At 34.5% G+C, this 25,912-nt stretch overlaps 2 protein-coding genes, 1 long non-coding RNA gene and 2 pseudogenes across 3 annotated transcripts; 2 read left to right on the top strand and 3 right to left on the bottom strand.

Annotated features, from left to right (window-relative positions):
- The first annotated feature begins 4,697 nt into the window (after window positions 1–4,697).
- LOC120216302 lies at window positions 4,698–8,761 on the top strand (annotated as a pseudogene).
- Window positions 8,762–8,966: 205 nt separating this feature from the next.
- LOC120216331 (type I inositol polyphosphate 5-phosphatase 5-like) lies at window positions 8,967–12,688 on the bottom strand. The gene is made up of 10 exons (XM_039213790.1): window positions 12,484–12,688; window positions 12,302–12,395; window positions 12,144–12,224; window positions 11,540–11,630; window positions 11,359–11,463; window positions 10,598–11,171; window positions 10,279–10,472; window positions 10,078–10,186; window positions 9,423–9,571; window positions 8,967–9,324 (listed from the first exon to the last, which is right to left on the bottom strand). Exons 1-10 carry the CDS (start codon window positions 12,580–12,582, stop codon window positions 9,105–9,107), a joined length of 1,716 nt encoding a protein of 571 aa, XP_039069721.1. The 5' UTR covers window positions 12,583–12,688; the 3' UTR covers window positions 8,967–9,104.
- A 2,076-nt stretch (window positions 12,689–14,764) lies between these two features.
- On the bottom strand, window positions 14,765–15,153 carry LOC120216336. Its single transcript, XR_005525041.1, has 3 exons — window positions 15,124–15,153; window positions 14,921–15,040; window positions 14,765–14,833 (listed from the first exon to the last, which is right to left on the bottom strand). It is a non-coding gene; the product is annotated as an uncharacterized LOC120216336 (long non-coding RNA).
- Window positions 15,154–15,457: 304 nt separating this feature from the next.
- On the bottom strand, window positions 15,458–16,892 carry LOC120216303 (annotated as a pseudogene).
- Window positions 16,893–20,461: 3,569 nt separating this feature from the next.
- On the top strand, window positions 20,462–22,634 carry LOC120216435 (probable glucan 1,3-beta-glucosidase A). The gene is made up of 7 exons (XM_039213869.1): window positions 20,462–20,688; window positions 20,778–20,897; window positions 21,014–21,355; window positions 21,427–21,596; window positions 21,680–21,829; window positions 21,906–22,258; window positions 22,334–22,634. Exons 1-7 carry the CDS (start codon window positions 20,509–20,511, stop codon window positions 22,516–22,518), a joined length of 1,500 nt encoding a protein of 499 aa, XP_039069800.1. The 5' UTR covers window positions 20,462–20,508; the 3' UTR covers window positions 22,519–22,634.
- The last annotated feature ends 3,278 nt before the right edge of the window (window positions 22,635–25,912 follow it).

Below are 25,912 nucleotides of genomic sequence, written 5' to 3' on the forward strand. Positions count from 1 at the left end.
CGCTTCAGATTTTCTCTCTTTGTTTTCTGAGCTTACTTTTTGCTTTTCAATTATGCTAAGTATGACTTTGGTCATGCCTAGCTAATTTTCTTTCAAGCCGAAGGCTAAAGCGGAGACTCAATTCTAAACGTGAGAATTGTAAGGTACTTAAATCGCTTCAGATTTCTCTCTTTGTTTTCTGAGCTTACTTTTCAAAGCAAAACGATTTCGACATTGGTTCAGATATTGTTATGATTAACGTTTGAAGAAGGATTTTCTTATTGAAGCATATTCAACTTCCAGATAACACACTTAGCAAAATTGTTTGCTAAGAGGAAACTGAGATCGAAATCAGTTATTGTTGAAACGACACAATCCGAGTTGGTAGCTAAGAATTGTCCTTGTAACGTGACGTGAAACTTGAAGTAAAAATCTGTTTCGATGATCCGAGGAATTTGAGGCGAAGCTGAAATCTGAAACTGCTTTCACAATAAGTTTCTTTTTATCTCAATCTCTTTAATTTGTTTATTTAATTATTTTTCTTTTATGTAATTCTTTTTTTTTATTTTAAAAACAACTTTTAAAAATTCCCATTTTATATTTATTACTATTAATATTTATTGTTTTATTGTTTTTCATTTTTTATTATTTATTTTATTTTAATATACCTTTTCAACTTTACTTGGAATTCTATCTTTTCTTAAAAATCAAGAAATATGTTTATTAAATCACAAAAACCATAGTCCCTATGGATCGACCATGTTTCTCTATACTACATTTTCCTTTTTATTTATTAAAAAGTCAGAAATTATTTTGATAGCAAAACGACAATTATCAAGAGTACATGCACTAATCAACAAAAAGCAGCATAAAACAAACTGCAGTAACAAGCAAAACCAGAAATTAACCACTATTACCATCGGACACGGTCATATCTTCCTCCAATAGTCGAACGATAGAGGTCGGCGGAGAAGCAATAAAAATAGGATCCAAACTTTCAAAAAAAAGCACCTTTTGCCGGATCATCAGCAACTTTATTACCTTGACGAAGAACATGTTGAATTTGAACACACCAGTTACGTCTCCTCAAATCATTAAGATAACAACTTAGCGAGTGAACTCCATTATAATCCGATTTATGAATATGTAATGCTTCCTCAAGGATAATCTGACGGAAGCCCGCATTCCAAGCAAAATTGAGACCAATAAGGCACCCTACAATTTGACATCAATCACCGAGCATACTCCAATAAATTTAGAAAACGCAAACAACTAGGCGCCAGAATTATCTCTCGCAACACCACCACACCGAGCATGACTGTCAGCTTCTCTCTAAGTAGTATCAGTATTAACTTTAATCCATGGCGACGAAGGCAGCACCCATGTTGAAGGCCCGCGAGGAATAGCAGCAGGTTTGGACACCGACTGTTTCGTCTACCTGCGAGCCTGAAGGGTTATTTCTACGCTTCTCACACTGCGTTCAATAATTGAACCATCTTCAAAAATTAGCAGCTCAAAGATTTTTGTATTGCAGCGAACATGAGAGGCTATTCGATATGATTCTTAGCAAGGCGAGTATCACCTTGCAAGTTAACTGCGATCCACTCCTTAGTTTCAAGTCACATGAGAGGCCATTCCATATGTTAATGTTATTAGTTGTTATGTTATATCACTTTAATTATTTAATTAAAATAATTAATTTATAACTTCAATGAATAACTTTTATTTTTAAATAATTTAATTAAAGTTGAATCAAGCCAAAGAGAATAGAAAATAGATGAATGTATAATAGTATTTTTTATATCTTAAAAAATAGATAATGTGAGTATGATTTTATTGGTGTTTATAATATTTTTTAAAGATAATCTAAAATACAAATATTCCCTAAAATATACAACACGGAAGTAGAAAGTATTATGTAGGTTGTCTGGCTTGCATTCAATAATAGAAGCAGCGACGCATGCACTTGCATGGTACTGATATCATAACTTTGCATCAACTTTGTAACACCTGTATATGTTTCCTCAATTTCCTATTATCTCCATAGTAACTTTGTCATAACCGTTTTTTTAAATAATTAAGTTTAAAAAAATAATTATGACTTTATTTGAAAAATTAGCGATTTTGAATTAATTTGATTAAATTGAATAGGAGTCGTCATCGACCTTTGAGTTAGGTAGGTCGAACACCTAAAAAAATAATTTAAAATAATTTTAAGGAAAAATCGTATTTTAAGATAAAGTTGGTATGCGTTTACCAAAAAACTCGACGTAACGAGTCCATGAGTCGGTTACGCGTGGGGAAGGATAAGCACACCACATCGCCCAAAATTGGTACTTAGTCGCTTATACATTGTCATTAGTGGTAGAAATTGTGAATCGAATATATAGTTAGAATATGCTCCATTTATTAAAGTTTAATTAATTTGCTTCGAATTAATTATTAAGGACAATCCTTTTATTCGAAAAGAAATATCGAGATTTGCCCATCCTCCAACGGAATGCTATCTCTTCTATTTCTTGCCTAAAAAGAATATTCCCTCATCATTTAAAAAACGCAAATCGAATATAAGTTGAACATCGACATTTGCATAAAATAAATTACTATATAAAAAAAAGCATTGAATCACTTGAATAAAAAATGATTTAATTAGTAAAATAAATTAGTTTTATTTCAAGTTTCCACTTTGTTCGAATGATGTATCAGATCGCATTACTTCGACCAAGCAGTGCTTTCCACACTCATTCTACAAATAAAGTTCTTGAAAATATTTATTATAAACTAAAAAATTTAATACCTAATGAGATACACAAAAGATTAATAAAAAAAATTCATGAGTCAAAACCAAGTAAGTATGCTAGAATAAGATACAAGAAAATTAGCATATAAATATATGTAGTTAAACAGTATTGAACAGATTACATAAATAATAAATGATGAAACAATAGAATTATTCTATAAACAAATAAATTAAAAATCACGTAAGCCAGGGCAACACTTAAAAAAATAAGCAACAATTAAAGAATAACCTAATAATTAAATCGGGGTTACATTAAATCGAACAGCAAATCACAGGGGCGTGTAGGATATTACTCCATAAAATTTTGTAAAAAATCAAACTGAAATAGTGACCATAATGGAAACAAGACTAAAACTAAGAACCTAGAGTCTAAATATGATCATTTACAGTTAATTTACACATAGGGACTAAAATGAAATAATTCATAAATCAACCACTCTGAACGGATATTTAACCGAAAGCTAGCAGTAAGCAAACAATGACCAAAAGTGAAACTACGTCATTTTACTCTGAGTATTTAAGCATGGTTTTAGGCTCTTTTTCTCATCTTCCCCTCATTTTCTCTTTGCTTCGGAAAATGGAGAGAGAGAGTTCCCAAACTCTCTCAACTTCCCCTCGTCGGGAGAGAGGGAGTCGCCTTTCACCTGCGACACTCACTGTGGCACTCACGATTGCTCACGGTGGCCGAAGGAAGCAAAAAATCCCAAAATGCCCCTCTCATCTTCCTCAACCCAATTCTTAGCACCTTCTAGCCTAAAACCGACCCTAGAAACCTAGATCTAGGCTTTACCTTTCGAACACTTCGAAAACCGACAACTTTTGGGCTTTCAGCACTTCGAACCGAAGTATGTTTCTCTCTTTGTTATTTTTCTTTGTTGATTTGCTTTTCTCTTTGTGTTTTTTCTTGCTCTCTGTTTTTTTTAGAATAGTGGTTCTTTCTCTCTCTTTTTCTTTTTTGTTCTCCATCGAAAAAAAAACTTTTCTTCTTTTGTCTCCCATTGAAACTCTACCCATTTATCTTGCATGTGGATGATTTGACACTCTCCTTGTGCTGCCAACAGGATAGAGTATAATTACTCTATTTTTGGTGATTGATAGTCCTAGATTTTCGGGATTTCATTTGGTACAAATATGTTTTTTTATTTATTTTCTCTTCTCTGGCTGATTTGCTTGGTGATTGAGTGGATGTGATGTATTTTCCGTCACTGTTCATTGAAAGGGTAGTGTCTGAGGCGGTCGGTGGCGGCGACGGGAGCTGGGTATGGCTCACTGGAGCGGCGACCATGGGGAGCAGTTAGGGTAAACCCCAATTTGAGGACACATCCGAACCATTGGATATCTTCATATCCAAGGGATGTTGTTGAAGGCGACGCTGGAAACCTTAATGGGTTTCGGGTTTTGATGTAATTGGGTTGGGTCTCATGTTGGGCTTTGTGTTGGGCTTGAATCGGGTTTGTTAATGGGCTTCAGGTCAGTTAATTGTAAAAGGGTATGAGTTGAGTTGGTGCATTTGGGCTCTTGTAATTTAGGTTTAGGCCAACTGTAATATAAAAATAAATAGTATTAGTAATAATAATGATGATGATGATGATGATGATGATAATAATAATAAATTAATAATAAATGATAACCCGAACAAAGACGAGTGTATACACACCTTCTATATTTTACTTGTCTTCAAGCATGCCATACTTTAAATCGCACATGGTTTGCCTTTTCTTTTACACCGCCATTGACATATGTGTGTGTTTGTGTGTGTGTAACTCTGCATTTGATCATTGATTCACAAATACAGTATTGACTTACAGTTCTCTTAGAGAAAAAAAAAGAAAAGAAGAAAAGGGTGTTTTGACTTTAAAATTTAGGGGAATTTGATTAGATATGGTTGATTTTCTTGGTGAGGTTGAACCTCATAGCCATGGAGCTTCATCATCAGTCTAACGCCAAGCAAGAAGCGTCTCGCCGCAAGATGTCTTGAGCTCAAGATTCCATCATCAAGTACATGGTGAAAATCATGGAAGTTTGCAACACAAGGCTTCGTTTACGGGATAGTTCCGGAGAAAGGGAAGCTTGTTATCGGCTCATCCGATAGCCTTCGCAAGTGGTGGAAAGAGAAGGTTAAGTTCGACAAGAATGCTCTGCCTGCCCTCGAGGAACTCTTGCCCATAGTTCTCGAACAAGGCGAATCGGACCTTCTTTCCAGTTTGTATCTACTTCATGACTTGCAGGATACTACTCTAGGGTCACTTCTTTCCGCTTTGATGTAAAACTGTGCACCCCCGAAACGTTGATTTCCATTAGAGAGGGGCCTAGCCCCTCCTTGGTGGCCGACCAATAACGAGCTTTGGTGGGGAAACAAGGGATGTCTCAACAACATGGTCCCCCTCCTTAAAATATGCCTCGTGACCTTAGAAAGGCGTGGAAAGCCAGTGTATTGGCTGTTGCCATCAAGCATATGACCCTAAATTTAGATAGGTTGAGAAGATTAGTGTCACAATCCAAATGTTTGCAGGATAAGATGACAGTCAAAGACACTTCACTTGGTCTAAAGTGGTTAACCAAGAAGAGGCCCTTTTAAATCTCATAGAGAAATGTCTTAAATGTTAAAAGTCAGAAAGTGAGGCTGTCTTTTTTTCGGTGATTTAATGCACCGATTTCGATGGTTTTTTTGTTGAAAATAGAAATAGGAATATTGCACTTTTGTCCCTGCATTTTTTAGGATATTTACAAGATTAGTCCCTAAGCTTCAACTATAAATACTCTTACCTATTTAGATTCAAAATCATCCCCAAATCATTCTAGCTCTCTCTCAAGTGTTTTTGTAAATACCTGTAAATTTTCCCCCTTTAGTAAAAGATCTGCAGTAGTCCGGAGACGTAGGCATAATTGGCTGAACTCCGTTATCAATTTAGGGTATTATCTTTCTGCTTTTATTTCGCATTCTCACTAATCTGGGTATAGGGAAATTACTTGTTTATTTACCAACAACTGGTATCAGAGATTTTAGTTGTGAATATTGTCAATTTTTCTACAAGGTTACTATTTACATGAATAGTAGATTTTGTGAATAGTAAAATTTGGCCGACGATACAAGTTTGTCGATGGAGGTGTTCTAATACACAATGGTTCACATAAATTGTCAGAAACGATCCAAACAAAGCCAGATTCGAGTGGGAGCGATGGCTGCAAACGAAGGGAATATGAAAATTGAGAAGTTGGATGGTGCGCTCAAGACCTTCTTGGAAGGACTTAGAACAGGGACGATGCTCAAGGGAGAGCAAGGTGATGCCCAAAGACTTTTGGAGGCCATAGTTGTAGCCGGAAAGCTGACTGAGCTTGTAGGTGTCAAGCCAAGTAGTGATGTGTCGTCCAGGCCCATGCCCAGAGATAGTGGCAATTGTGGGGGAGACCGGGAAAAGGTGCAGTGAGGAGACGGTAAGGAAAGCTCTTGGAATGGCCAAGATGAGCCATCGACTGTTCGTAGCCAAGGAAAGCCATCAGGAAAGAATGACAAGGCTAACTCCGGTTCGAAGAAGAAGGTGAGCAAAGAAAAGTTAAAGTACTACTTCTGTGATAGTCCTCATAGGATTAGTGGATGTCCCGAGAAGCGTCGCCTTGCAACCATCATGAAGAGGATGGAAGAAGGAGAAGTAGCGAAAGTTGGCGTGGGCACAAGTGTTAAAGCTGCCAAGCCAGGGAAAAGATTTGGTTCGATTGAGGGGGTCAATGCGGCCAAGCAAGGAACAAGACGAGGCAAGTCTGTTGATGTTGAGGCCGCCAAACCCAAAAGAAAGCCCGATGCGATTTCGAGTGTTCAAGCAATCAAGTCAGGGGGAAGACTTGGTGAGGCTACGTGTTCCAGAGTAGCGGAATCAAGGGCCAAAGATGGTGCGACTACAAGTTCTCAAGTAGTCAATCCAAGATCGAGGTGTGACGAGACTGCAGGTGTCAAAGCAGTCAAGTACATGAAAGGACCTAGTGAGATAGCACGAGATAAAGTCGTAAGTCGAGAGTGCAAAGTGAGCAAGTCCGCTCATAATATGCCAGGATGGAGGCGTGGTCTAGGTTGATGCGTCTCAGGCATAAATGGACACTTAAGGAGTATGTGAGCCGATTCAGAAGATTCATGCTCAAAGTCTCAAGTTTGACTAAAGAAGATGGGTTCTTCACCTTCATGTTCGGATTGAAGCCATGGGCGAAGAAAATATTGGAGCTAAGGGAAGTCAAGGAGCTGTCTAAAGCCTTGACAACCGTCGAGTCCATCAAAGAATTTGGAGTCAAGAAGAACAATACTTCCAAAGCAAAGTCGAAAGCGAACGGTAGCGGCAAGAGATTCTGTGATGAAGGTAAGTCAAAGGATGAGGAATGTTGTTCCTCGAGTGGCAGAGAAAGCCCACTCAATGATGAACCAGATGGTGGATCTGGTGAAGATGTGTGCAGACTTGGCATAATTTAAAGTGTCAAAGATACTAAGACGAGGGTAAGAGTTGAGCAAATGAGGGGGCACAGACTTAATATGCCACTAGTGTTGCAAAATTACCCGAGGGGAGTCGAGTCATCCAAGGTGATGGATGAGCCCAAGATCGAGTTGTCCAGAGAAGAAGACGAACCCTGGATCGAAGAGGCATTGAGAGTTGGCTCAATAAGGGTCATTTCTGCCAAAGCGAGTAGAAGCCAAGTGCAAGAAGAGTTGTCTGTGTCCAAGGAGTTTGTCGAGCATGTTCGTGTAGAGAACATGGCTTCAGAGACCATCTTAAGAGAAGGGTTGAAGTAGGGGCTTGCCGAGGATGTTCAAGTGAGGAATAATCCTTTAAAGACTAGTGGACAAGAGTCGAAGGGAGCCAAGACGTTGAGGGACAAGGTAACCACGGAGAAACTGCCCAATAACAAATGGGTTTATAGGACGATGACTACGGAAAAACTGAAATTGTGTTCAACTTCAGTTGGCATGCTAGAGTAACAAGACCGGAAATGTTGCTGCATTGATCGAAGTGTGAAGACAAATTAAAATCAGTCTTCAAGTAGGATATTGTTAAAAGTTAAAAAGTGAGGTTGGCTTTTTTAGGTGATTTAATGCATCGATTTCGGTGGTGTTTTTTGTTGAAATGGAAATAGGAATATTGCACTTTTTTCCATGCATTTTTTAGGGTATTTACAAGATTAGTCCCTAAACTTCAACTATAAATACCCTTACCCATTTAGCTTCAAAATCATCCACAAATTATTCTAGCTCTCTCTCAAGTGTTTTTGTAAACACCTGTAAATTTTCTCCCTTTAGTAAAAGATCTATAGCAGTCCAGAGACGTAGGCATAATTGGCTGAACTTCGTTATCAATTTTGGGTATTATTTTTCCGCTTTTATTTCGTATTCTCACTAATCTGGTTATAGGGAAATTAATCGTTTATTTCCCAACATCAAAATCTCACCTTACAAAGATGATGAGGAAGAACAGGATTTAGAGCATAGTCATCCAGCTGTCAGGGGCAAGGAAGTTGAGAAGATTGCCATCTCCGGAGATAAAAGGAAGTGCGTTTTCGAATGAGAGGCTAGCCCGAGTACGCTATACGCTTGCCAGAACTTGATGTGCCCGTATAGTGCATTGGAATTAGGTTTCACAGGCAATAGCTCATGGAGTGACCATGAATCAAGTTGCTCCTACAGGTCTAAAGAAAGTAATGTAAGACAAGAAAGCAGTGAAGAATAAGAATTTTTCTTAGACCAAAATACATACAGAGATCCTTAACAGTATCGATAAGTTATGTGCCGTGACAGATTGGCTCGACCTGGATCTAGAAAAGGCTAATGGTCAACAGAGTGACACGCAGCAACTAAATGAAGCAGGGGATGCATCTGACATGGTTCTGCAAGATTATATAAACTATTTAACTGGTGCAATCGAAGGTCTACCAGTGCCACCAGAATTTCTATTTCAAATAGGAGATTTCCGTTATCAAAAGAGGACATTGATGATCAAGGATTAGCTTCAATTTGGGAAATGGATATGATGATACATCCAAATCATGAGTCAAACAAAGACCTAAGATCGAGTAAGATGACAGTTACAAGCTCAAGTTTGCTCAAACACTTGAAATTTCAAATGGGGGCTTCACTTGCAACAGAAAATATGCTCAATGAAATCTATTTATTTACTAGAAACAGTCTCTTGATGTAGAAAATATGCTTCCCTGATATTAATCTCCCTTTATGTTGTATGAGGAAGTTGCTTTACATCAATAGATATGTGCATGTATTTTAGAGGAAAACGAAATACATGTGAGAAGTTTAATGATCTAAATCAAAATAAGCAAAATGAAGCTTTTTAAGTTAGCACTCATAGAAACTATGCCTTCGAGGTATGCATTCTTCATACTCAAATCTCCTTAAACCACATGAATAACCTTTCCTGAATTTATCGTATTTCCTTCTTACTATGACCTCAACAGAAAAAAGAGCAGAAACAGGTCTGTGGTCAGAAAATCTAGACTCTCCACGGAAATACGATAATTGCTCGATTCCAGAACCTCGCCATAGTATCCTATCACACCTGAAGAAACATTTCAAGTTTATCAAAAGAATCAAGTAATATATTCCATCCTTTTTTGTTCTTAATCCAGGCTTATAGATGTAAGAAGACAAAAATACCATGCAGGAGTTCTTCGTTTCTTCTTGGATTTGCCATTTTCTCCTGCGTATGAATCCGAATTGTATGAATACTTGTAAGTAGGAGCAAAGAGTATTCGTCCCTCTTTGAAACCATTGAATACTCTTCCTGCTTCTCTCTCCATGTTTAACTACATTCAGTTGAAAAGAACAGGTCTGTCGAGTTAAAACATGAAAGGAACTTTTACCACTTCACAGTTTTCCACTTTCTTTTGTTTTCTTTATAGTTAAATCCAAACGTCATTTTCTTGATTACTAATTAACTTAACACAGCAGGTTTTTTCATGAAAGCAACATCTAGAAAAGGACTAGCCGACTTTTGACTTTATTTCTGTAGTTCCTTAACGGCAAAAGGCAGTAGTTATTGACCTTTGCTTATATTCATGGAAAGGGTTGACATTATTATCTCAATTTCGTCTGCAAACTTGTGATATTACTACCTGTTGGTATTTGCAATGCATATCAGTGTTGGAATTTTCTTATGTCGGTAGGCCATATGTCTAACTCTAACCAAAGTATGGCTTGACAACAATGATCTATTGACCGTCTTTTAAGTAGTTTCAACAGAAATTTTTCTCCATAACTAGATGTCTAAAAGATATTTTTATAGAATATTTAGTAGTAGAAAGTGATAAACCTGATCATTTTCCAAAAGGGTGTCCCAGTTATTATCCTCCAACAAGTTCCTGGTTGCCTCATAGCTCAAGGCTACTCGATAATTCAAATCTCCAAGCCATATTACTCGGCTGCAATATTTAACAATTGATGAATCAAAGACACTGCCGACAATTTAAATAAGTAAAAGAAGGGTCCAATGGTTATCTCAATACAAACATACTCGTGCTCAATGATTTTCTCTGGGGCTCGATGATTCGGAGTTTTGCAAATGATCGGGAACTGTGTGCCTTTGAGAATCTCAGAAACATCAGCGTTTCTCCTGAGTTCATCGCCTTCTTTTTCACCCGAAGCTAAGTGACAGCACACAAAGCAAAAGCTTGTTTGGTGCAATGACATGCTTATTGCTATACACCCCTGCAAATATTTGATTATTTGTTCCCCAAATGAATTAAACTTGGTGTCGTATTATTCTCAAACGTGTAATTGATCACAATATAGTAAAACTGAGAAGATCAAATCCTTATGATTCATATACCAACCTTGTTGCCAAGGCGTTTCATTATACCTCTTCCTACAGAGGATACTCTGACATGACCAATGTATGGCATCAGCTCCTTTCTAGCCCATATCGAGAGGAACAGTCCAACCATCTGCTTGCTGGTGATAAGGCGGTAATTCATTTCTTCAGTTGTACAAAGTGGGAATATCTCAGACAGTGCAACCAATTCACCGATACTAGTATCAGAAGCCACAGGTAAGTGACTAATGTCTAGATCATTTGCTAAATTCTGAACCGTCTTTTGCCTTCTGTCCTCCCCAATTGTGGATTCAACAAGGCAGTTGCAAGTCTTGAGAAGGCTACTCCCAGCCATGAAATTCTTACTCAGGATCTTGAGCACAGGTTTGTCAAAAATGTGCGGATTGGTTGGTGATTTCAACTCCTTGGAGGCATTAGTATCAGAGGTTTTCGAGTCATTGCGAGAGTCCAAGTGCTTGGGACTGTGATGCGGCTTGTTAAGTGCTTGGTTTATAAGGGCCAGCCATTTTGCAGCAGGTTCATTATCTTCACTAACTAGAACGTTTCCAGCATTGAGCGGAACAATTTCTTGAAACCTGGGAAATCAATGTTCTAAGTTAAACACGCATTGCAGAAGGCAGAAAGGCAGTATGAATCTGGAAAACAAAATCAAACAACTCACGACAAAGACACTATCTTTCTTATCATCTTAGTAAAGGTATCTCCAGGCTAATCTTTATAGACCAGAAACTGAAGAAGAAGGAACAAAATTCTGAGTCATACCCACAAACATATATATCTGCAGAGCCCTCCATTAGAAAGAAATCTTCCAGGTTCATGTCACTGTTGGGTGTCTTCCCTCCCACATTCCAGGTTGCAACAAATATCCTGCAAGCTATAAGGTGTAACATAGGCCTAATCAAGTGTAAAGTAACAACTTTGAACCACAACACGGAATCCATACCGAAAATCTCGAATTTCAGTCACCGATGCCATGGAACACTCGAAATTTGAGAGATTCAGCCCTTCGATTAACCCGCCACTTTCTCTTCTCTCTGAAAGTAGATAAGGATTAGCAACATGATGTACATTGTTTTCTTTTTGTTTTCCCTCTCCCAATTCTAGATTCTAAAACCAACATTTGACAATGATAAAGGCCAAAGGGTCAACATCAGAACTGGAACATCCACTGATCCATTTAGATTTCCCCCCATTTCAGTTTCAAGTATCTGGTTTATAAATCAAACTATTTCTTGTTAGGTAAGCTACCAAAATTTTACACTAGATAAGAACAACTTTAAGTCTCCTTGCTGATGAGATAAGAAAAGAAAGCTGTCAAGCACTATTTACGTCTATTTTTATGCGTTTGTCCAACACATTTCTAAACATACGTCTATGCATATTATTCATGGAAACATTGAATAACCTATGTCGAGCATATACTCATATCAGACACACATCCAAATCGATTGACATATAATTATTTTATATATATTATAATCAACATTTTCACAATAACATCGTGGAAGGAAATTATGGGCTGATGGCACCTAATACACTAATCATACCTAAGAAATTTCTTCTTATGCGAGAAGAGGCTTCCAAAAAGTCCTTGTTGGTTGATGCGATCTTAATCTTCTTCTCCAAATCTACCAAACATAACCCATAAAATACTTAAAAATAAAACTGAAAAAAGGGAACATTGATAGTCTGGTAAGGGTGATACCGGCAGAAATTTTATCACAATCCGGTGATGCAAAATCATCGTCTGAGCCGCCTCTACCTCGTCTCTTAGAAGCAAAAATCTTTGGAATATTGAACTTGGACCCATTGAAAAAGGTAAACAAAACCAAATCAAATATAGAAACAATTGTCTAGCCATGCACATGATCAAAGATTATAATGTACCTTCTTTTTTTTGTCATTTTTGACGGAGTCTTCAGGAGAGGTGATGGTTGTACGCTGCTGGTGGCGGTCTTCATCGTCCCCAAGTTGGCTTTCATTCATTAGGTTACTTGGAAAGGAAGAAACAACCGTAAAATTTCCAATACTCTTAAACTGTCAAATGACAAAGATTCATAACAAAACACCAAATAAAATCTGGATGTGTGGAGTCTTTTTCATTTTTGATTTGGAATATTAATTAGATGAAAACTTTTTTCGTTCCTTTTTTGGTTTTTTGACCTTTCTGAAAGGATGAGATATTGGCGCCAATTGTTTCGGAGAGTTTAAGACTTATTACAAATTGAAAAACTGCTATAATATAACTGTGATTTGTCTACGTACTTCACAACATTATCTTTTAAATTTAGGGTAATTTACTTGGGAGACCCCTTCTCTTATCTGTCTCTCTTTTTAAAAAAATACATTCTGATCACTTTTATTTTTTTATCTATCTTATTTTGATCACTAAACTATTAATTTTGATTTATAATACCCCGAATCTTGGGTCAGTAGTTCGAGTCAACCCGAGACCCATAAGTTGAGCCCATTAGATTTTCTAGACTAGTTTTTAAGGGTATTGGGCTTAAGTTTAGCCCAAGAGTTCAAGCTATGGGGTAGTTTTAAGTTGGGTTTAAAAGGAGAGGGACCAAATTAACAATTTACTCATATCTTATTTTAAAGGATAGAAATCCCTTTATATTTAGTGTTTTATGTGAAAACGAAACCCATAAATTACCTTCCTTTTCTCTCTTCCTTTCCTTCCCAAGAGTAAGCCTAAAGGAGAAAGCTTTTCAAATTCCAATTCTAGTTAGAAGTAATCAAGGTAAGAGTCTCAATCCTCATGAGTATCGATACTTCACATGAGAACCTCTAACAATGAGAACCATTAATTTAATTTATAATAATTTTAAATTCTAAAGGGCTCAACGTATAACTATAAATTAGTTAAAAATTAGTGTAAACTACTCACTTGACCACTTAACTATTTAGCCCTTTTACTTTTGCCATCGATCTTTCAATTTTGTCAATCACACCACATAACTATTTAATTGTTTCATTCAAGCCACTAACTGTTAACTGTTAACATAAATGATGATGTGGGAGTTAAAAGAAATACGCATAATTATAGTTATGTGGCTTGATTGAAATAATAAAATAGTTAAGTGGTCAATTGAGTAGTGACTTTTAACTGCCATGTCATCATTTCCGTCAAAGTTAATGACTAGTAGCTTGATTGAAACAATTAAATAGTTATGTGGTGTGATTGATAAAATTGAAAGATCGATGACAAAAGTAAAAGGCTAAATAGTTAAGTGACCAATTGAGTAGTTTACCTTAATTTTTAACTAATTTATAATTATACGTTGATCCCTTTAGATTTTTAATTTTTTTATAAATTAAATTAATGGTGTTTATAGTTAGTGGTGCTCATCGATAATCGCCGGTACTCGTCGAACGTTGTAGAATTTTCCTTCAAAAAAAAATATGCATAGATTTTTTTATAAAAAAATATGATTTAGGAGAATTTTGCAAAATTTGAGACTCGAAAATTGTCCAATTTTCGTTACAAGTGATTGCTTCGAGGAACAGGTTATCTAATTAATTAACCTTAAATCGATGTACTTCAACGACACACATGAAAGTTTTAGCAAAAAATTCATTTTTTTAATACTGAATGAACATCATAATTATTCTCTAAAAAATTCTTTTATACAAAACAATGTCGGCAATGCCAAAAAAATTATAATTGTGATTTATTTACTTATTCTTTTTGCAATAACAGATATTCTTTCGGTTCTATTAAAATTGTCTTTTATTAATTTTTAAAAAGTCAAAATTTTGAACTTTGACCATAATTAATTTAAATATTTTTAAAAATTAAATTTATAAAATATATATTTCAAAACTATTTGATTAAAAGTTTTTAAAATATTTTTTTTCATATTTTTATCAATAATAAATTTTAAATAATAAAGAGTCAAAGTTAAAAGATTTTGACCAAAAAATAGTTGATAAGAGACAGCTTTCTTGGGAGGGAGGTAGTATCATTCTTCACCATATGAATCTAATATTCTCTTTGCTCCACCAAAATCAGAACAATGCAGATAAGCAATCAAGAAAACTCGACCAATTTGCACAAAGATTGGCGACCAGCTGCAGCGATACATTACATGTAACTCTGCTGCTGCTGCTGCTACTACAATCTACAGAAAACTTGCCTTTGAGCTTGTCAAACACATATGAAACATGAAACTTGCCTTTGAGCTTGTTAATGGAACATCTCATCCAATTTTTCCCTGTAAACAGCAAGACTCTGCTTGTAGAAAATACAGTAACCGGTTCACCGGATAAGGCACGGTTTATTCAATGAAATCCAGTGAATGATGGATCCATTTCATACTTTGGTGTGGGCATACATGCCAGCCTCTTGGGATCCCACGAGTCTTCCTCTTCTAATAAATCCACCCTCTTTATATATGTATAGTAAGGGAGTCCCAGTTGGCAATTCTAAGGCAGTAACCTGTTTACAGATAGGAAATAGAGGTTAGGTTATTATTAGCTATATATTATTATGATGAATACTACTAAAACATGGTTTGCTACCTTCTCTGGAGTTAATTTTTCAAGATACATTGTCAGAGAAACCAAAACTAAATATTATTAGAGACCGAAATATTAGACTATTTAAAAAATATATAAAGACTTATTTATTTAAATTCAAAATTCAGCAAAAACTAAGCAACCTTATTTATTAAGGGATTGTTGTTATTCTTGAGGTCTCGAGTTCGAGCACTGCTCATGTGGGGGTATGAGCGTTCATTGTAAATAGTTGAGAGTCTTTGTACATATATTACCTTGTATTCATCCTAGATTTATAAAAGAAAAAAAAAAAACTCAAAATTCACAAAATAACACTTAATTTGTGTAATATTAAGACTTAGAATGACCTAAATTGTTATTAAACCAAAAATTTTAGAACACAAAGTTATCTTATATTAGTTCGGTCCTACTTGATTAAATATTTAATATATTTTTTATATTTTTTAATTTAAATATTTATTTTTGTATGAACCAAAATACTATTAAACCAAAATTATATCAAATATACAAATTTGCCCCTTACTATGTTCCGCCACTGTCATGATGATAGACCTCAAGGTATTCGCATGGGCAGCAACCATCACGTGCTTCCAGATTGAAGCTGGGGTTCAACCTGTAATGAAATCTTACTTGTTCATTCGGTTCTAAAGATTAAGATGTTCTAAAACCGAGCTGCACTTACATGTTCTGTAAAATAGGCTACATCTCTTCGAGAACACATCTCTAAGCTCTCATCATTGGGTGGAGGAATATCAAAACTTCGTCGCCACTCATGAACTTTCTCTTCTCCATACCTTTCAGCTGTTTCCTGCTTGTTGAGGCCCTGTAATTCCCCGTACCTGAAGAGTAGAAAAGCTTGTTTCATGATCAAGCCCAACCAAGAAAATGTCAAAAGCACAAATATGGGAAATTGTTGTACTTTCTTTCCTCCAACTCCGAAGCTGTTATAACTTAAATAGATTGCCTTTTAGTTTCTTCACTGAAAACCCCATTCCGATATTCTTTTTCCAGATCACTTTCCTTTTGTTGTATGATAGGTACCTGAAAAACATACAAGCTATCAAATACTACTTGCTAATACCTAAAATGATAGCTTCCATTGCATTGAATAGAGGACAACAAGATTTTGCATAACTGAAAAAGAAAAGAAAAGATCTGAACATCATTTTAAGGCACCTTTTTGTGGCGGTGTTCAGTCATGGCAAGCATAGCTGTCATCTGTGCACGAATCAAAGAGGACGTATAAATCATGTCTACAGGTATATTGCTTATTCTTGTCCCAGCTTCGATTGCTTCCTTTATACCTTTCTTGGATAATGGAACATTGACACAACCAGTGAACAAATTCTTCTCATTCCATAGAGATTCACCATGTCGAACTAATATCAAAGCAGACTCCACTACAGAAAAAAATACACAAATTTATGATTAACAAACAATTAATCTCCATTAACAATAACAAGTGGCAAACATGAAACACCAGTGGGGCGAATGATCAACTCACCTGAAGTATTGTTTTTGTAGTCATCTGTATTTTGTGAGACAGATGACACTGGATGCATCACTGATGAATGAGGAGACAATGTATGAAGTACGTGCAACTTTGACTGGCCGTATATAGAACTCCGTTTTGCAAGCAATCTAATGTCAAGTGCAAAAGCCTTTGAGATAAGCTGTAATGAATGACTCCTAAATTTGTTGTAAGTGCCCCATTCATTACCACTGGAATTCAGATGAATCGTGCCTACTGTTTTGTGGAACATGGTATCAGCCGTTCTGATAAACAAGCGACCAACCAAAAAATACAAGTCTGGCTAAGGAAGGAGAGATAAAGGAAAGTGTGAGCTCGTATAAATTTAGCGGGGGCGAAAACCAGAAGGAAATGAAAGCGGCGTAGTAATCTCTCTCGTTAACGCACAAATTGACTAGGTAATATTACGTGTGCATAACAGAACTTGAGTTATATCCATCCCTTTATGTTAATAGGAAAGTTATCTTTTTTTAATAGTACAAAAGTGATTATAAGATAATGTGTTTAGAATTTTTTTAAACATTGACAAGAAACATATAATGAAGACCAGTTTGAACTTGAAATGAAACCTTAAAGAAAATAACATTTTTCTTTATCATTGAAGTCGCTTCAAATAAAATTAAGAAACAAATATAAATAAATTAATTAGAGAAATAAGATCATTATTACCATGAAGGTCGAAGTTTGTCATCTTCTATCGACGACATTACAGAAGTAATCACGTCTTATTGACGATTCTTTTCATTTTTTATTTTTGGATTAAAATGGGAAAAAATGAAAATTATGCGATCAAAATATAAATTTTCGAAAATCACCAACACCAATCATCAATGCAAGTGTACATGTGTTTTCCGGGGAATGTACCTTAGGCCTGTAAACGAATCAAACGCACACGAACAAGGTATGTTCATGTTCGTTCATTTAATAAATAAAAGAACATAACTAACAATTTTTGTTCATGTTCGTTTATTAAAAAATAACTTGTTCATGTTCGTTCATTTAATAAATAAACGAACATAAACGAACGCGAATATAAACGAACACGAACATAAACAAACATAAACGTTGGAGACCCTACCTAGGGGTGTAAACGAGCGAGTGATTGATCATCAGGCTTTACGGAATGGGGTTGGGATTCTTCTTGTAAAAAAAATAAAATTAGCAAGAATGCAATTTCGAGTCTCTCTTTAAACAAAAAAAATCAGGATAAAACCACCGAGGAAAAAAACCAGGATTAACATAAAATCTAACTTGGGTCCTAGTCAGGGAATCGGGATCTAAACCAGGGACCATAGGTTCGGCCCGGTTAGGAGGTGGCTTAAATGCTTGGCTGGGTCTATAGTGATGATGATGACTAACCCCTTTTCGGCTTTTTTGCAGACTTTCCTTTTACTTTTCTATATCCTGCAATTATATTATCGTAATCAACAAGGTTTCTTTTTACACCGATAGAACTTAGGATAAATTACGAATTTTAATTATTAAGTTATCAATTTGTTTGTTTTAATATTTAAATTTTTTATTTTTTTAAAATCATATATAATGTCTAGTTTTTATTTTATTTTAGTATCTCACTATTAAAAACTTAATGCATTTAGTTCTTAAAATATCAATTTTGGTATGTTTTAGTACCTAAACTTTAATTTTTTTCAAAACTTAACGATAAATTTTGAAAATGAGTATTAAAATGAAACAAAACCTAAAATTTTAGATATGGTTTTAAAAAATTTAAAAATTTAGCACCAAAATTGATAGTTTAAGTACAAAATGTGTAATTTACCTGGAACTTATTAACTTTAATAAAAACATATGGTAAATTATAGAGCATGTCACTAAATTATTAGTAAAATTACAAATAAACTATTTAGTTAAAAAAAGATATAAACAATTTAATTAGTTGATTGTCACAAAATATGTCATTGAAATAACAAATATAACACAACTCCGTTATTCAAAAAAATATTGGATTTCAAAATAACTACAATTAAGTCACTTAATTAATTGGTTGTAATAATTAATTCATGTGTAATTGCGTCTATCGTTATCAGTCGTGATTTATAGTGGTTGGTAAACTCCCAATTTCATCGTAAGTTTCACCTTGATCTCACTAATTAATTCGATGAATTAGATTCTTGAGAATCTCTATTGAAAGTCATGAAATCATCCTTAAACTTTTAAACTTCATGATCTACATCTCCAATCATCAAATGAATTCCATCTTAAGATATGTTCTTTCTCTCACAAATGGAAGTCTCTCCAGCATTTGGATCGTCGTATGGATCTCCTGGTCTTTGAGAATCATAAAACCCTAAAACAAGTTTTTTCCCTTTTAATTTCATTTTTCAATCAATTGGGTAACTTATTTTAAATTTTGAAATTAGATGACCCATTTGTAATCTTACGAATAATTGGGTAAGTTTTTGTGTAATTTACCAATAAAAAAATTATTAAAAAAATGTTTCCTAACGACACCCTTGGACGTCTATTTCTTTTTACGGCACAATGACTTGTCTGTGACAATCAAACAATTGAGTGACTCGATTGTAATTTTTCAAATATAAACGAGTGATATGTAATCCTCTTAATAATTGAGTGACTTATAGTATAATTTACACTATATTTTCAAAGAAAGAAACCATATTTCAAACTTTAAAAAATAAATCAAATTATAACTCTTAAATATAAGGTATAAAATAGATATGTAAAATATAAATCTGATTTGTCCACTTAATAAGGTTTAATATGTGGCAGAAAAATAAATAAATATCTTGCGGAATAGCCTACTTCAATGCTCTTTTTCATCTTTTCCGGGTATTGTAAACTTTTGGCTAATAAAAGTGATCAAAAAGTGTTAAAAGGTACAGGTAGAAGCGTGATTAGTAAAGGTTCCATTGGTTTAGATTCCTTTTCAGTTTATTTTCAACAATAATTTTTAATGGAGGCGTATTGAGCACATTATGGTACACATATTACTAATAGAGCGCTTGATGTGAGCGGAATCTAATACCATCTACTTCAAAAGAGTGACAACAAGTGTGAAACGATGGACCAGACCTTGACCTTGAGGCCTTAAAGTCTTCCACTAAGGAAGAGAAAATGGAAAAAGTTTGATTCTAGTACGGTGTGGGGGACCAAATAAAGTTCCCTTTACCCATTTGTCTTTGACAAATAATTCGTCGCCCATGTGAAGTTAATGCCATCGATTGTTATTCAAGAAAGTCCTTCAAATATGGTACAGCTGAGCTGAGGGAGGAAACCAAAATTAGCATTAAAATAATTAGATATATTATACTGTTAGAAAAAGAATTTAATTTCAATTGTTAGATACGTCGTCAATGAAATCGATAATCACTATAGAGATGATATGATGAAGGTGATGATAGAGTAGAGGTGCTCAAAAACAATTGGTTGGGGTCGACGTATAAGACAGATTGAGAATGGGTTGACGGTGGTGGTGAAGAGGGTGTATGATGTAGATTGTAGAAGAAAGATCACACTAGTGTAAAATATTGAAATGTTGAGGGTTAATATTTTACTTAGGGCCAAAATAAAATAAAATATAAAACTTGGGGGCTAAATTTATTATTATACAATTTTATTAGCTATCATGTCATTCCGTTTTTTTTTGTGTGTGTGGAAGGGACCAACTTGCCATGTTTTAAATTGAGTGATCGTTTTATAATTTTCTATAGTTGAGGACCTAACTAAAAGGCACCCTCTGGTTGGAGGGCTATTTGTTAAATGGATGTCGTTAATATAAGTGTATTACTTTTGGGGATCGTGCGTTTTATAATTTGAAAACGTTGTCCAAAGTTCAAAAAAAAAAAAAAAGGTCATAGAAGAAAGGAAGGGTAAACATGGTTTACTTGGCTTTTCTCTTATTTTTCAGCCTTATTTCATGTTTTCCCTCTTCTTCGCATGCACAGAATGCAGAGCTTAAGCTGCCATTGAGGGCTGTAAACCTTGGCAATTGGCTTGTTACTGAAGGATGGATGAAACCTTCTCGTTTTGATGGAATAATCAACAAAAATCTTTTGGTAATATTACCTTCCCTTCCCTTCAGTTATGGTTTCAGCCATTTAACAATCAAAAGCAATTTTCATTTCATTTTTGTCAATTGGTATAGGATGGAACTCAAGTTCAGTTTCTCTCAACAAAGCTAAACAAGTATCTGTGCGCTGAAAATGGAGGTGGAACGGTTGTAGTAGTCAACCGTGCCTCCCCTTCTGATTGGGAAACCTTCAGGGTTTGTTCAGTTTATCTTTAATTTGTTCAGACTTGAATGTTATAAAACTTGACCCTTTCTTCTCACTTAAATTCTGGGTATAATCGGTGTTCGAATTTTGGTTTGTTTGACGGCAGCTGTGGAGGGTCAATGAGTCGTATTTCAACTTGAGAGCGTTCCACAAGCAGTTCGTGGGAGTAGGGAGTGGAGGTGTAGAAGCTGTTTCGAATACGCCCACCGATTTAGAGACGTTTCAGATTGTAAGCAAAGATGATGATCTGAGTCGAGTTCGGTTCCAAGCATCGAATGGTTTGTTCCTACAGGTACAATCGGAGACGCTGGTGACTGCAGATTATGCAGGATCCAGTTGGGACGACGGCGATCCATCTGTGTTCAAAATGACGATCGTAAACACCATACGAGGTGAATTTCAGATCACAAATGGTTATGGTCCTGATAAAGCCCCTCAAGTCATGCAGGTAATTAAGGCTCTTTTTACAAGTTAAAGCCAGGGTCAGGGTGAGTATTGATGAAATCCATGATTTTTCAGGATCATTGGAATTCTTACATCACGGAAGAAGATTTCAAGTTCATATCAGCAAATGGACTGAGCGCCGTGAGGATACCTGTGGGATGGTGGATAGCACAGGATCCGACTCCGCCACGGCCTTTTGTTGGAGGTTCATCAAAAGCACTGGACAATGCTTTCACATGGGCGGAGTAGGGAAATATCTTCGACGGTCCACACAAAACAAGACTTAATTAAAAAGTTGTAAAGAATCTTACGTTCGGAATTAATGCAGGAAATACGGGATGAAGGTGATTGTCGATTTGCATGCAGTTAAGGCCTCGCAGAATGGTAACGATCACAGCGGGTCGAGAGACGGTTTTGAGGAATGGGGAGATTCGAACATCGACGAGACTGTGGCAGTCATAGAGTTCCTTGCAGCAAGGTTAAGATGAGACTAAACCACTTTATGTCCTGCTTTTGCCTAGCCAATTTGAATGTTGAATATAATTCGGTGACAGATATGGTGGAAGACCAGGTTTGGCTGCCATTGCATTGATGAACGAGCCTTTGGCACCGGGTGTAACCTTAGACGCACTTATAAAGTACTACAAAGCCGGATACGATGCCGTCAGGAATTACACAACAAATGCATACGTGATCCTATCGGCTCGATTGGGAAACACCGATCCAAGGGAGCTCTACTCATTAGCCGGTAGCATGAATCGAGTCGCCATAGATGTGCATTACTACAACCTCTTTTCAGATTCTTTTAAAAGCATGACCGTGCAACAGAACATCGATTTTATCAACATTCGACGGGCTTCCGATCTCGGCTACTTGGTCTCGGCTAACGGTCCCCTGGTCTTAGTTGGTAATCTAAGTTCAGTTTAGGTATGCAAATGTAATGCGATTGAATTTGAATGATGGTGAAAAACTAGTTTTTCAGGGGAATGGACCGGAGAATTCGGTCGAGGCGATGCATCAATGGAAGATTACCAGAGATTTGTGAAGGCTCAGGTGGATGTTTATGGTGCTGCAACTTTTGGGTGGTCGTATTGGTCTTATAAATGCGAGGAAAACCATTGGAGCCTCAAGTGGATGATTGACAACAATTTCATAAACCTTCAGTGACAACAATGAAGCCTTGAAATTACAATAACTGAGGTTCCGATTCGGGAATCTCTAAACTATGTCTCTCTGCTTTTTCGTTTTTCCCTAATTGATGCAATTACAAATTATATTTATGACATCAATTCTGAATTTACACCCTGCACTTGCATTCTATTCTTTTAATCTCTTTTATTCGTTTAGTTACAATTAGCACTTAAATGTCGTGAATTCAAAGAAAACAAATTAATTTATGGTTCCATCATCAAGAATCTTAAATATTCATTATGCCATGTAACAAAAACCTCTATCACTGTCATCATAGTCAGATGGCAATTTCCTTCTTCGGTTGCAAAATGATTTAATATTTGTTAAGTTCTTCGTCTACTCATAATTTGATTGGATGTGGAAGAATACTATGCAACTTCAATTTCTATTTTTAATAATAATTTATTTTTTTAATTTTATATTATTTTTTTTAAATTCTTATCAAAATTTTTGACTCCTCCTTACTCTAATCAATACTTTTATCCCAAAATACCTTCTTTAAAATAATAAAATTATAAAATATATTTTACAATATTAGATATCATTTTATTTATTAAATAAATTTGTAATGTAAAAAAAAAGAAATATACATGTATATTTTATATGATTAGAGAAAATTGTTAAATTAAATCAATATACACCGTGATATTATAAATATTTATAATTAAATTTGAACAAAAACTTAAAAATTTGAGTCGATTTTTTTTAATAAAATTTGACTCCTAAAACATGACTTATCAACTCGACTAACTCCAAACTTTTTGATTCAATCGATCAAATACTCATCCTATTAAGAATATATAGTTTAAATTATATATTTTTCACTTCAAATTATATTATGATTTTAAAATTTCATTTTTTTAGATATCTTATATATATATATATATATATATATATATATCAAATTAATTATTAAAATTGATTTACAAAAATATACGTTGAATTTTTAAAATTGATAAAATTATTATATAAAAATACATAAAACTTGAATTAAAAATATTTAAAAATAAAATATATTAAAATTAATAGAACTAAGTATATAATTTTCATTAATTTATTTAAATTTTAACTTTTCTCTATACTTCTGTTAATTTATTTAATATTGTAACATCCCGAAATCCAGGTCAGTGATTAAAATGAGAATTTTTGAAATTTGGTGATAAAAGTAGAATAGTTAAATAGTTTAATGACTTATTGGAAATATAGTTGAAGGTTGTTTGGTAATTATTGAATGAATTAAAGGGTAAAATAGTCAATTGATAAGTAAGATTTTTATTTCCCTTTATAAGATAAGGGAACCACGTGGAAAAGGAGAGATTTCTCCAGAGTTCTCTTCTTCTCCTTTCTTCTTCTTCTTCACGTGAAGCCATAAGCAAAGGTAAGATCTCTTGTTGGTTGATATTTAGCCGAATTTAAGATGGGGTTTTGATCATTAGATGATAATTAAGATTAAGGAAAGCTTAATTTATCTTAAAACCATAAGATAAAGGAGTCAAGAGAGATTAAAGATTAGAAGTTTTTAAAGGAAATATTGAATGAAAGTTGATAAGCTAAATTTGACTTATCAATGGTCTAATTAAGAAGTTAGATGCTATATAATTGGAATTAAAACATGTTGCAAAGTTGGTATAATTCTTGAGTTACATATGAGGAATAGAATTTTGAAGTTAAAGATGGTTTATATGGATATAAATTGGTTTAAGCATGTGTATATGAGTTAAGAACATGAAAGGGGATGAAAGATGAAGTATTTGAGTTGATTTGAGCGGATTTTCGTACACGAAATGGAATTCTGGGCTAGGCATCAGTACACATTCAACCTGTACCGATGCATCAAGGGTAAATTTCCAGAAATTATTCAGTGTGTATCGATGCACGGGAAGTGCATCAATGCACCCCTTAAAAATGGAAATATCGAATGCAATTAGTGCATTGATACATAGGAAGTGCATCGATACACCCCCCTTAAGATTAAAACATCGAAGGTGCTTTGTGTATCGATGCATGGGTAGTGCATCGATGCACATGTTAAGGGATGCATCGATACACTGTAGAATGTATCGATGCACTTTAATGGGAAATGGAATAAATCGTTATTTCAGTTTATGAAAGGATAGATTAAGTATATCAAATGGGATACTGATAGTATAAATACATGATTGTATAGATATCGATCGAGAGCAAGTTCCGTAATGATTGAAAGGTTAGAATTGATCAAGAAGAGAAAGAAATCCATAGGAGTAATTGATAGCAAGTGAGGCCAATGTGAGTGCATCTTATTTTAATATAGGATTATGTGGAAATTGGACTTGCGATAAGTCTAATTCCTATAGTTGTAGTGCATTAAGTCATGAATATAAGTATGTGAATTTCCTGGTTTGTATGTATTCATGATTATATGTATTGATATGTTTTTGTATGTGTTATATGATTTATGTAAAAATACTATTATGTGATATATGAAAATTTAATGTAAACTACATATAAATGGTGACACGTGTAAATATATGTACATAGAGAGAAATAAGAGAATAAAATATAATCCATATAACAATGAAATATGAGACTATATGAATACATGTCTATAAGATAGATTAGGTAAAAATAGGAGAATATGATATAAGTGAGTTTATGAGAAGCGATTTGAACTGGGTAAGCATGTATAAAAGTTATATGAACAATAGAAACATGAATTGGGTAAGTACATAGTTAAGTGATCATTTATATGCATTAGTATAATAGAATTATATGATTTAATAAGAATTGAGACAAACTAAATAAGATTGACCATAGAATGAAATGAGAATAGTATATTAATTAGGAAGCTTGAACATAAGTGATAATATGAACATATAAGATAAGCTATAAGGGGAAAACTCATGTACTTGAATAAAATTATGACATATAAGGTATATGAAATTGAACTAAGTAAATAGATTAGATTAATATATATATATATATATAAGTGAAATGATAGAAGTGATACATGTTTATAAGTATGTCATAGATTACATGATATAGGTAAATATAATAAAATGAAGCTTAAGCTATATGAGATTATATAAGTTATTAAATATGATATATGTGATTATGAGAAGAAGAACATAAACCATGTGAATATAAGTATAGATAAAATGATATATATATAATTATATATATATGACTATGAGTTGGAATAATGTTATATGATTTATACTAGGATAAATTATGAGACTATATGTGAAATGAAATGAGTACATATTTATATGATGAGATGGTGAACTATATGAACATGTGAATATATGTTTATGAGAAGACATAAGAATAAGATATAAGCAATGTGATAAGAAATGACGTGTAAAGTTAATATAAGTTGTGTAAAAATGATCTA

This window comes from Hibiscus syriacus, unplaced genomic scaffold (assembly GCF_006381635.1).
Source record: "Hibiscus syriacus cultivar Baekdansim isolate YM2019G1 unplaced genomic scaffold, ASM638163v2 tig00110160_pilon, whole genome shotgun sequence".
In the NCBI taxonomy this organism is placed as follows: Eukaryota; Viridiplantae; Streptophyta; class Magnoliopsida; order Malvales; family Malvaceae; genus Hibiscus; species Hibiscus syriacus.